This window comes from Falco peregrinus, chromosome 1 (genome assembly GCF_023634155.1).
Source record: "Falco peregrinus isolate bFalPer1 chromosome 1, bFalPer1.pri, whole genome shotgun sequence".
NCBI classification, from domain to species: domain Eukaryota; kingdom Metazoa; phylum Chordata; class Aves; order Falconiformes; family Falconidae; genus Falco; species Falco peregrinus.
Window position 1 is genome coordinate 29,500,192 of NC_073721.1, and position 13,125 is coordinate 29,513,316.

The following is a 13,125-nucleotide window of genomic DNA, read 5'->3' on the forward strand; positions in this document are numbered from 1 at the left end:
AAAGACAAAACAAACTACATTCATCACTCCTTTTCCTGCTGTTAAGCTGATGCTTGCTTTTCAGCATGACCGTTATGTTACGGTATCACATGGGAAGTGAGTCAGAGATCCAAAAATTTTAAGACCAGTTGTGTCTAGCATCTACTGCTCTAGTAATAAGAGGATATCGCCCAGTTATCTCCACAGTGAGCCTCATAACTTTATTTTACTGAAGTTGACTTTTTCATAAAGGTAACCTGCCTTGATTTTAAGATGTTAAGAGAGGGAGACTTACCAGCCCCCTTGGCAGCTTGTTCCAATGGGTAAGATCACACTCACAGGGCACGCGCCCCTTTCTGTACCCCTACATGCCTATTTCTGATTTCAAGGCTACCACGAGACAAATTTAAGATAGCAATACAGTGGTGAAAGTGGTGAATTAACAAGCCTTTTTTATTTGTCATTTTTCCCACTGAAGTTATGTTTACTCTATAATCTAGGCACCTTATGCATAAGCTAAAATGGGCACTCTATGTTTATTATTTTGTAATGCATTTTCTTCTTGCTTTCAAATAATTTCTGTGGCTCCCTGCTGTTTCTAATAACCCAATGTTTTAAAAAAGTTCTGACACCATAACAAGTACACAGTATCCCAGTAAGAGACCCAGCAATGCGTTATTCTCTCATGTAAACATCCCAGAGTTTTGGGCTCCATGAATAACATTTAGCACGGAGAATAAATAAAAATACATTATTTTTCAGACTTACACACTACCTTGAAAAATACTTAAGAAACACTTGAAAAAGTTCTCAAGTAAGTCTATTTGCTTTCCAGATTTTTGTCAGCTCTTTGACATAACTCCCAATTACCACAGATAAAGAAAGATTATTCGTCTACAAGAACGGAAATTCTTTGACATGTGTTGTCTAGAGCTGTTCTTTCTCTGGTTGAGACATACTCTGCTCATACAGGAATCTTTTAATAGCAGTATCTTCTGCAGTTCCCTCACATACAGATGAAAGCAAGCAGTCACAAATGTCCATAAATGTTCGTTCAATTAGTGTTCAGACTGACATGAACTTTACAAAAGTGAAAAATATGGGTCGTTCACAGAACTTCTCTGGGTGACACATCTTGAAGCAGCACAGCAGCTGAGGGGTCAGGTCACTTTTCCTTGAGAGAGAGACAAAGAAAGAGATAAACTGTCCCCACACATTTTACTCCTGAGGTCCCCCAGGGAATAATCCAGATCCAGCGGATGTGTGCCCAAGGTTGGTGGATAATGATTGCAGCTGTCCTGCCACAACAAGCTGCTCTCATTTTGGACAAGAGGAATGAATGAACAGAACTCTTTCATCACTGTAAACTGGGAAAGGATTTGTCTGTGCACACATTTGAGGCCAACGAGGAGCACAAGGTGATTCTTCGATTTGTGAAGTTGATCTTTCAGGGATCTGTGATTCACATGAGTACCACCACACCAGTCAAGGTCAGAGTAAGCAACTCCACGGCAAAGCTCAGCCAAAGGCACTCTGGCTGGTCAGATTTTTCGCATGGTCAGTCAAATTAAGCCTCTCAAGGACTGTAAACAGGATGGACAATGCCAGAAATGAACTGGTGCAGAAAGGTTTGAAGAGCAATCTTATGCCAGGAACTTTTATGCCACGTGTTTCCATTCCTTGCCATCAATACTGAGATTGCCAGCAGCTCTGGGAGGCTGCATCACACTAATTCAGGCCTGTAGTTTCAGGTGCCAGTTTGAGGTTTTACCTGAATCTGAATGGAATTAAAAGAGAAGATCATGTCCCTAGCCATGCGGGGAATGGGCCTTCATGCACAAAAGGGATAACTGAATTGGTGCCAAGGGTATCTCCCAGATTTGATAACGTCTCAAATCTCTACCTCTTTAAATAGTCAAAGAACCAAATAGCAAGAGGACTACTCTTAAGGCTTGAGAACTAACTAAAAAAATTAACTATGAAGTGTATGCAGTCAAGAACACTACCACTCTTTCTTCCTATAGATTTGGGAGAAGTTCTGGAAGTAGAGGAGGTCTGCAATTATCTCAGCCTTTAATTCACTTGAAGTCCTGGCAGAGTTGGAAGATGTACAGAAGGCAGGTGAGCCTGAATGCCCATCTCCTAGAGAGAATGCTACTGTCTAAACAGTCCAGTATCAGATTCCCATGTGTGCACACACATGAAAATTAACCACTCATTTAAAAACTAACCCAAGATGATGTAGTCTGATTCTATTTTCTTGCTCTAAATTATTATTTCTTTTCTTCTATACCATGCTTGTCTGTAGCAATTACAAACTTTGATCCTAGAGGCAAAGATACTGAAGTGACTGGATTAAACTTGATGTATCAGTTTCTACCAGATGGAAACTGGCACAATGATAGTGATGCCTATATAGCTGATCCTCTTACACCAGTGAAATTTCTGGCCTAAACCAAAACCTAAATAATTTTTATACATGGAGTCTCTCTAGAAGAAAGATACTGATTTTTCAGCTTGCAAAACTAGAAACCACAGAAGGATTTTTTGGAAAAAGTTTCCCTGCAACTGAGGAAAGACAAACTTCAAATTCTGTATCAAGAGGCAGCCTCTACTAAAGGCCAACTCACAACATCTGGCATTTTACAGTGGATTAAAATCAAACATACCCACAAACATGACTTAGTAACCTGCCCTTTCTCAATCACCCTTCCACTGACTTGCGCCCCCTGCTAATGGTTGACAGAAAACAACGTGACCAGGTGAGTCCTGTGCCTTGCCCATACAGCTGCCACACTTGACTTCCATTAAGATTCACTGCCAACATTCCTGAAATTCTAGCACAATTCATCTGTCAACTAGGGATTTTGTCCAGTGTAAGCATAAAAGCAACTGTATTCCTCTTTAGCGTTATCACTATCCTGACATTTATTTTTATTAGCACTGCAAGTCATATTTTAGATACTTCCCTAATTGCTGTGCTATTTAACCATTTCTTATTCTAATTCTGAGACCAAGTTTCATAGTACAATTGCAGAGTGTTATTTTTTTCCTATTTGCAGTGCAGGAGTTCTCACCATGTATAAGTGGTGCTGCTTTTACATAATGCCTGTAATACTCTTTCCCCTGATGAAGAGACAGAAGTTCCAGCTCTCTCGGTCATGCTCTCAGACAGCCCTATACCAAAATCTGGCACAATGACCTGGCGGTATCAACCAAAGGACCACCATTTTCCCACAGAATGTAAAGCAGGGAGAGGCAGCATGTTGCAATCAAAGCCTGCAGGCAAACAGTAGCATGACCGTTCTCACTGAAGAGGAATTATTACTGACAGGCAAAGCAAAGGGTTTCTGCTTACACTGTCCAGCTTTCAAGTTTTATCAGAACACAGGCATCTAAAGCAATGACAAAGATAAAAGGGAGGTTGCTCTTATTCCTGTTGGCATGGCAGAGCATTTCCCTACATAAACTAATATTCAAGCTTGCTCTGTACACCCCGAGACTAGTGGGACATCCCTCTGCCAGCAGCTGTAGGATGTAGGGAGAAATCCTGGCTCACGATACCAGAAGGAGTTAAATCTCAGATCGCAACTAGGGCAGCTGGAGAAGTGCAAAAGGCAGCAAACTGAACTTCATGCTCTAAACCAGCTGTTCCAAACTTAACCAGGTGCCAAGTACCACAAGAAGAGTTTGGCGAGAGCCCAGGAGGATTTCTGCAGAGGATTAAATGCCTCTTACTGCAAATCTGACCCCTTTAACTAGACACATAGCCCAATTAAAATATCACAAGAGGACATCATAGAAAGTGGTACTTGCCAGCTCCTTCATACACCAGAGTTGTCAGAGCAATGCAACTTGTTGATTAGTATGGGACTCTTGAGATACAGAGAATGAAAGACAACACAGTAAAACAGGCTTCTAATATCTCTTTCCAGTAGTTCCCAATGTTCTATACCAAAGAAAGCATATTTCATAGATGACAAGGGTACACGGCACTTCAGTTGCCTAACCTCTGCGCATCCCAGGGAATCAGAGACAACGTGCTTGTACAGAACTCTGCATTGGGGAGTGTGTCTCTTACCTGATAGTATTATCTGAAGAGCCGCTCACTACTAGCCTGTCTCTGTACTGCAGACATGCAATGCCTCGTTTGTGGCCATTTAAGGTGCGCACAAATTCACAGGTACTAGTGTTCCATACCTGTGATGGGAAGGGGGGAGGGAACCACACAGAGACAAAATTATTAAGAAGAGACTAACAAAAACTGGTATCTGCATGATACATGGCTGCATCCAGAATACTCTTAATTGAAGATGCTATCATTAAGACTGGGAAAATTACCCCTCCAATGACTTGTGATTATAGTCCGCAAGTGCTACCATCTTGGGTCACTGTACACAGAAGATTTTTGCCATACCGTATGAGAATTAGCTTCCAAAATCAGGCTTTAGCACTCTTGGGCTATGATTTAGGATCTTGATTTTCCTCAGTTTTAATGCTGCAGATTGGGATCATAGCAGTAACACTTAAGTGACTCCTATCCACTCACCTTCCCTTTTGCCCCATGCTGCCCTCTGACAGCTGTTCGAATGACCGATGCTGAAACAGATTATGGAAGTGGTCAAGTTGAAAAAGAACACAGAAGAAAAAGTCCTTTTTCAACTGCTTCTCTACCTGGATCTGATTTGCCACATAGCTCTGTAAACAAGTTGTGCAAGCTCAACAGAGGAGGTACGAGTGGAAACGAGTGGAGCAGCGGGAAGAACACTGCTGCTAAAGGAAGAGCTGTGTAATAACTGCCAAGGACTATCACCATCCCTGTCTGGTCACTGTTCCCAGTTATTAAATACACATGGCTGAAATAAAAAGCCTCAAACACCTCACCTTTATAGTTCTGTCACCTGATGCTGATACAATGTACTTGTCATCAAAGTCCACTACGTTGACAGCAGCTCGGTGCCCTACTAGCACCCTCCTCAGGGTGATGTCTGTTGGTGAAGCCATGTCCCACACAGCAATGGAACGGTCTTTGGAACACGTCACCATCATGCCGTTATTGAAGCGGAGGTGCAATACTGCTTCACAGTGATGAATCAGTGTATTCAGCATCTCGCCTGCATTTACGTCCCACACCCTGCAGTTTCAAATTTCAAACCAGAGAGAAAAGAGTTAAAAAAATGTACAGTGGATTTTCTGCAGAGAGAGGGAGGGATGGGGAGAAGTAATTGACTCTCTAGCAATATTAGAGAAGCAAACACCGCAAGTTATATCTACATTATTAAATAGTTCATTACAAGATGTATTATAAAAACCTGTTGATTATGCATACATCGAGACAGTCCAGCAGCCAAAAATCCTGCAATGCAGTTAACACCATAAAAATAACCCAGCCAGGAAAAACGTGTTCTTTAATTAAGGGAAATTAGTGCTGAGGAAAGGTGTGAGATCGATGGCCTTAAAGACTGATGCTTCCTGGTTGTGTCAGCCTACCACACACTCCATTTCTAGCCAACGAGTCCCTAATCATGACCCGTGGAGAAGCAAGTTCAGTGACAGGTTTAATCTTTGACCTCTCTCACAGGACTATCAACTCGAAGGATAATTTATACAGAAGCAGAAGGCAAGATAATGCTTTTCAAACAAATGTAAGTAATTGCCACAAGATGCACCACGAATTGCATTTACCCTGCAGTGCATCTGGTACACAGCTACATTCCAGGCATGTGCTGAATACCCAAATTAAGACAGAGCATTTATGTCAATTTAATGTTATTGGAACCAACTGCTTCAGCTGAAAGATAATATAAGATGAAAGCTGGACAAAGGCTTCATACAAGACTTCTAGGATTTGAAATGTTTTAAGCCTTAAAAATGTTTCTTTTGGGCTGTTTGTTGGCAAACTTGTTTTACCCTCCATAAAGAGATTTTTTTTGGCACTATCACACCTGTATCCCAGATACACTATGTGAGAGCACAGAGTGGCTGTATCATCAGGCACATCAGACATTACAGAAGTTAAAACTTTCCTCTTCCAATAAGGCGAGCAGTAAGAAAAGGCAAGATGTGAGAAAGCCTTCTAATATCTTATTTTCTAACTTATGGAGGCTGAAGTGCCTCAACTTCTGGACTACAAATGAGAAAGAAAATGACAATCCAATTACAAAATGCAAAGGAGAAAACCCCACAGACTAAAGACCTGAGCCATTAACATACAAGCAGTTTGCAGGCAGGGTTGCCAAACTGAGCAGGAGCTGGAGACCTACTGACTTCTTTGGACAAGTGCATCCCTGAGATCTCAGAAGCATTAAGAGCCCATCTGTACCGTCTATTGGATGAAGCCCCTCTTCCTGAGGAGACCCAAGGAAAAAAAGTGATGCATCCTATGTGCCTCTGGGGTCTGCACAAACATTTATAGATACAGTGGGAAACAAAGTATTTCTGGGCAAGTAGCCAGTCTACAATTTGGCCTGCCTGGCCTGATATGGAAGATGATAGTGCTTGTTACAGAAATCAGCCTCTCCTTTTGCAATCTGTTTAGCACAGTGCAGTTCCCACACTGCCTCCAGGCAGGTGGTATTGCCGAATTCTGGATTTCTGCTAATGATAGGACCCCAAAATCTAGCAGCACCACAAGACTGCATGCATCACATGTCAGGAACTAAATTTAATGGTTATTAGCTTAACAGTGGTCATTTACGCACAAGCACGGTGATAACTATGAAGACCTTGCAGCCATAGAAAAACATGCTAATAGCTTCAGAAAAGGCTACTGACACAGCTTTTGGTTGTCTGTAACTTCACCGCATAAGCATTGCTTGTACTCTGACAAGAACAGAATGTGTAACAACATGGAGAAGACAGACTTGCTCTTTCACATCCAAGTTCATATTGCTATTCACTAACGCATACGTGCCTGTGTTTACACTACAGGTCTTAGACATTCTGGGGTTCTGTAAAATGTCTAGTGGACTTCACATCTGCACAACATGCACCGCAAGTGTTGACTTGAGGTGTCCAGCCTTTTTCTGGAGACTGGAAAGAAGCAAGGTTAGAAAGACTGAAAATAAACATGCTGAAATTTTAATAAGTCACAGGAGATGTAGTCATACATCTTTTGTTAAAATTAAGCCACAATGGATGACTAAACCTTCGAACTTGCTTTGAAAGCTTCAGCCAACTTAAAAAGTTATTCTCAGGGAGAATTTAAAACATTCTCAGGGAGTGTCAAAACATGCAAAACCTTGGTGAAATGCCAGATGGCCTTCCTAAGTCATCTTGACCTTGACTGGCCTTTGTTTAGGTTCTCATTTCTCCTTGACCGTCATTTGCATGGACATCTGATAAACAAGGACAGTAGACCACTGAACAAATATGCTGAACTACTTCATGGAAATGACTGAACAGCACACGTTTTAAGAAAAAATTGTTTCTGCAGCTTGCAAGGCTAAAATCTTAAGAGGCAAACCAAAAGCTCCAAATCATGAGCACACACCTGACTGTTGAATCTGAAGATCCTGTAATGATCACCCGTTCATCGTACTGGAGGCACAGGACAGAACCCGTGTGTCCGGTGAGAATTCGCTTGCATTCCAATGTATTCTTATCCCAGATCTAAGACAGCAAACATTCAAAACCAGACAGCTCAGCAAGGTTTTCATCTTTTAGCACTTACTGGTTTAACTGGTCTGGTTTTTATTATAGTACATGATCCATGGTGCAGTTAGAACACCTTTAATAGTATCTGCAGAGTTTTCTACAGGCTCTTTGGTGCAATACATTAACAGCTTTGATATTACTGGCTTTACTATGAATACTGGTTTTATGCTTCTCATCAGGGTACAGGGCACAGTAATTACATAGCCTATAATTACTGATGGACGAAAACTCCGCTAGTGGAATCTGTTTGTAAGAAAGCAGGGTCTCTTTTGCCAGATAAAAGAGGCATACATGCTGTGCAGGTGTGAGGTGGGGGAAGGAGAAGGCTAGGTTATGAACAAGAGATTGGGTAGGTGTCACTGAAATTAGGACACTATTATTTATGGCATAGGTACTACATGCCTTTAGTATGCCATTATGGAGCATTCTCACCTTGATAGTATTGTCCCGTAGGCCACTTACGATCTTCTGATCATCATACTGTAAACAGTAAACCCCTTTGCTTGTCTCGCTTCGGCAGTGGATCCTCTGTAAACTGTGCCTCCCACACCGCCAGTTTGACTCTATTGTCTTGAGGAGAGCCAGAAGACAAAACAGGAGTAAAAACAAAGCACAGAACTATCTCCCCTTTTCTTGTTTGTTTGAGAAGACAGTTTTCTTCACACTTTTCCTGCAATCAGGCCCGTACAATGATGTAACTGTTTTCCAGAAGAAGTAACACATGTCCAATTAATTGGACAAAAGCCTGGAAACATACCGCGGCTAAACTTGACTGTTATGTGGAATGGTGAGGGAGAAATGACCTGAAAGCTTTTTTCTGCCTTCAACCTTTAACACCCTGTGACTCAACGAGGAGAAAATCTCAGTTGAGCTCTAGCTAAGCGCTTGTACAAACTTGTCACAACAGTGCCTGAGCACCACTTTTGCCATTAGGAAGCTACCAAAACATGACATTTTGTTCACACTAGATACAAGGCAGCCATGCTCAGCTGCTTTCTGTTGCCCTGGGTCCTGGGATTGTAGTCTTTAGCAATGCACTTTCTCCCTGGCTCAGTTCCTGATGTCTCCTTTATTGGGTCTCATTTGCACTGTGTGGAGCAAAGTACCACGGAACAGAGAAAATCAAGACGGTACAGTGCTGCTGTGACATCTGATGTGCAAGCTGTACAGACTCCATCTGCAAACAGCTCACTGAACAATCCAGCTTCTTCTGTGTCTAAAGGAGCAGTGAAGCATGGGACCTTATAAAACTATCCCAGATCTACAAACTTGGTACAAGCACAGACACATCAGATTTAATGAAATATTTCATTAGAACAAAATATTCTCAGAATTTCAGCATCATGAATAAATCAGGGATATTTAAAAAAAAAAAACCACCCACGAAGCACCACCACATCTGGAAGCTGTTTCTTACCTCTATGTCCTGTATAATTTTGGGGTAAAGTGCTCTGTAGAAGGAGTTGGGTGGTGCAGTCCCATCAGGAGGTTTATTTTTAAATAGATATTGTCCCCTGGAAGACATTGAACACAAATCATGCTGCAGCATTTTACAGAAAGGTCTTCCTGGCATTTTACAAATGGGTAACCACTGTTGAAAAGCACAGACAGATTCATATTCAAACTTAATTTAATCAGGAAGATGGGGTGGTTCCTGTTTGTTTCCTGTGCAAATATGTCAGTGTTGCATTTTGACACTGAAACACTCATGAAAGACCTGCGTCTAGTCACTCAGGGAAGGGAAATCTGCTCTCTGTTATGGACATGAGCCCATTCAACTCAATAAGAGGTGAGAATGGCTCATGCCCGCAATACACATACCCATATCAAAGGTCACCTTTAAAATGAAGTGTACAAAAAAAATAATGAAAGAAGCTAAGGAACCCTCAAACTCACTATACATTCACGGCTAGCTTTCATCTGCATTACCATGAACAGTAACAGTTTTGGTACATTGACATTTTACTGCTACTACTATATTTTGATAAGCAACACTTCATCTGTGGTGCCTCCCTCATTTCAACACTGATTTGGAATACTCGTATCCCAAGCTAGATTTTTGCTACAAAAAAAATCCGTAAACGGCAATCACTACCTGCTGTGTAAAAAACTTTAATTCCTCATCCTGAAGTTAAGAAGCCACCAAACACGGTGTGGAAGCTAGTAAAGCCCACCATGGGCGTACTAACTGCTGTTCTGCCTGGCAACATGCCTCACAAAATGGAGAGAGGCACAAATGTCTCCGAGTGTAATCCTGGCATCAGAGGCACAGAGTTTACACTGGGCCAGCTCTTCATTTCTCCCTCTCTTGCTCCATTATAGCAAAATTAATTGTTCAATACTTCCTTGAGCATTTCTTTCTTGTCCTTTCCATGCAGTATACCTTGAAATTCATTTGAGAAACTGTACCTCAGCTGCCCTGATGTACTTCAACTAGGGAAATCACAATGAACCAAAATTTTTAGGTTATGAGGCAGTAGCAAAATACAGGACTGAATAAACAAAATAACAAATGCTCACAAAAAGAACTTTTGAAAATTCTTTAAATAAAGGACTTTAAGTATGATGCGAAAGAAAGGTGCTTTCCACCTTGGATAAAGCAATCATCCGAGTCTTTAAACACCATGACGAGCAGCCACTTATACGCGGACAAACACACACAAAGAAAGGACTCACGGATGCAGGCAAACAATTAACTAGATGGTTGCCTACTTAATGTGATCCAGTCTGGAAATGCATACAAGAAAATTAAAACTATTGGGCCAGGGAAATGAAAAATGCTTTGGAGATACACAGAATACCTAGGACACGTTCTGGAAGACTTGCAGTTGGTCTACGATGATCTGTATACAAGCCTATGTGCCTGAAAACCTGTCTACTGTTTCTAGATTTACTAGCTGAACTAATACAAGATTTTGTTGCTACCTATAGGCCCTGCCTTGCTGCACGTAGGGTCAGTTGTTTACAGCTCAGCTAAAGGATTGCTTGGAATTTTCCGCAGCATCCCTGTGGCCTTGTGCTGTGGTTCTGGGATAAAAGGAACTATTGTTTGTGGGTTTTGATGACTGGCCAATTCAATCAAGTATTCAGATAGACACAATTGTGCCCAGATTTTGGGCTTCTGTTTTATATTACTCTAAATCTGTGTAACCCTTACTGCTCCCAACAAGCTGTCAGTGAAGGTTACCATGCTGCGGAATTGTGTGTTTCTGTTGCAAACCACAAGCTGCAAATGCTGAAATCAGGCAGCCCATGTGCAAAGTGAGGAGCTGTAAGCAAATAACGCCAGTCATTTACCATTCTGAACTGTCCAGCTAGTCGCCTCCTTGTGCCACGCACAGCTTTACCATTGATTACAAGCTATAAAGCTCTATATGGCAGAGATGCAACTACACTGGATATTTCTTGTCTGCCTCTCTTAACTACCCCGCCATGACTGCAGTTGTATCTTCCAGAGCTAATCAAAGGGCAACCTGAAAGACAGGGCACAACTTGCTCCTGTTGTGTCAAAGCAACCTCCAGGACACAGTGTAAGCCCGAGAAAGAGGTGCAGTAACAGGGTGTGACTGTCCTTTGAGATCAGAAGTAGGATTTTACAACTGCTGTTTAGAAATGTCATGTGTTTGTATGACTAGAAATTGGTGTTAATGTTACTTCAAGATCTGGAAGGGAGCAGCTTGAGAACTATCTGCAACAATCCCTGACAAGATGTAAAGAATAGGTAAAGTTCCACAGAACAGGAAAGAGACAAATGTAGCTCTTGCATTTAAAAGAAGGGAAGAAAGTCTGCCAAGGAAATGGTGGACCATCCAACTCAACTTTGACAGCTCAGCAGTTCTAGAGCACGCAGTCAATCAGATGAGTGCCTAGAAGATGACAAGGTGACAACAACAGACAACACTGGTCAATCCAGTCAAACTAACCTCACTTCTCAAGGGCTATTCTCATGACTTAGCAAGAGAAGTATGATCTTGGAAGAGCTCACAGGTGGACACACATGGCTGGAAAACACATTTACTGATGGTGCACTCTCTAACAGGATGGCAATTGGGATCTTGCCTGGAGTCTGTCCTAGATGTATCATTACTGAGCATTTTCATTAATGACAAAGAATGGAACAGGGAGTGCTTTTATTACCTGGCTGGTGATACTAAAGCTTAGAGAAGCTGCAAGAACTTTGGAGGACAGGATTAAACTCATAACACTCCTGACAAAATGGAGAAATACCAAACAATAAATAGAATCTAATTCAGTAAGGACAAGTGCCAAGTTCATCACTGAGTAACAACACAAGCATGCAAGATGAGGAATAACGGCAAAGTAGAACTTCCACAGAAAGGGTAATTAATTTTATAACAGTATTACATACCACTGCTAACGAAAAGAGCACATGTTCTCTGGAAAGCATAAAATGGAATGCCCTCCATACAGCATGCAAAGCAACACTTCCCACACCACCAAACTCTGATAATGCCTCGGCAGAAGCAAGACACCCAGCTGATCACATCAGCCTCCAAGAATGGAGTAGAGTAATTGAGGAGGGTCTAAACAGAGAAACCAAGAATAACAAGAGGACAAGACAACACAGGATTCTGGTTGGTTACATTACAAAACGTAGGAAACATAATCATCTTCCAACATGGAAAAGATCACTGCAAAAAGGAGAATGAGAAACTGTCCTGTGTGTCTGTGTAGGCTAAATATAACAGGCTGAACTACAGTTAGGAAGACAGCCTAGATTTTAGGAAAATCTTTCTAACACTGAAGTTTGTGAAACAGTGGAATTCCTTGTGCAGGCAAGGCCTGGGGAATCTCCATCAGTGAAAAAGTTAGACAAATGTCTGAAATGACTAAAGAGAAACCTGGCTCTGCCTCTGGGAAACAGGAGGGACTAAATAACCTCTCAAGGTCCCCTTCAGACTGTGACCTCAACAATACAGAGCAAAAATACAAGTCCTGGAGAGAACAAGGCACTAAAAGGAATACAAAAGTTACCAATGCCACGCTTGTGTTTATTTTATACTCTTTCTAAACATTACACTATTGGAAGCAGATCAAAACAGTATCTATTTTTAAAGGATGTTTCATAATCCTGATATACAGTTTGTCTCAGGAAGTAAAGGCAAGTAAAACAAAATTAACCATAAAACGAGTCTTTGTTTGCAACTCTGTATCTTTTTCTTTTTAATAGCAACCAAAATGCCTGAGCTGTCACTTTTATCTTGTTTATGAAATATTCATACCCAGCTTCCTTTCTGCCAACATCCTAGGGACACCCATGGAAAAGAAAATTATGTATTAAAGGACGTACCCCTGAGAGGGAAAGTTCTAATGAAATGTTAACAGAGCAGCTTCAAACTTGAGTGAGACCCACATTGTAGTAAGGCTATTCCAGATGATTATTAACTAATCTATCTGCATTTCCAAAGTCCCCTATTCTCCATGGTACCTACCCTCAGCTTCCAGTTTGAAAATTAAACAGATATCTAA

At 41.4% G+C, this 13,125-nt stretch overlaps 1 protein-coding gene across 8 annotated transcripts in view; it reads right to left on the minus strand.

Annotated features, from left to right (window-relative positions):
* The window catches only part of BTRC (beta-transducin repeat containing E3 ubiquitin protein ligase), a 122,436-nt gene that overhangs the window by 11,367 nt on the left and 97,944 nt on the right, over nt 1-13,125 (minus strand). For all 8 annotated transcript variants that reach the window (XM_055802064.1, XM_055802052.1, XM_055802093.1 and 5 more), the window contains 5 exons: nt 9,053-9,149; nt 8,068-8,205; nt 7,472-7,590; nt 4,864-5,113; nt 4,061-4,179 (listed from right to left, as the gene is read on the minus strand). In XM_055802064.1, the coding sequence (XP_055658039.1) occupies nt 4,061-4,179; nt 4,864-5,113; nt 7,472-7,590; nt 8,068-8,205; nt 9,053-9,149 (723 nt within the window). The remainder of the gene's footprint in view (nt 1-4,060; nt 4,180-4,863; nt 5,114-7,471; nt 7,591-8,067; nt 8,206-9,052; nt 9,150-13,125) is intronic.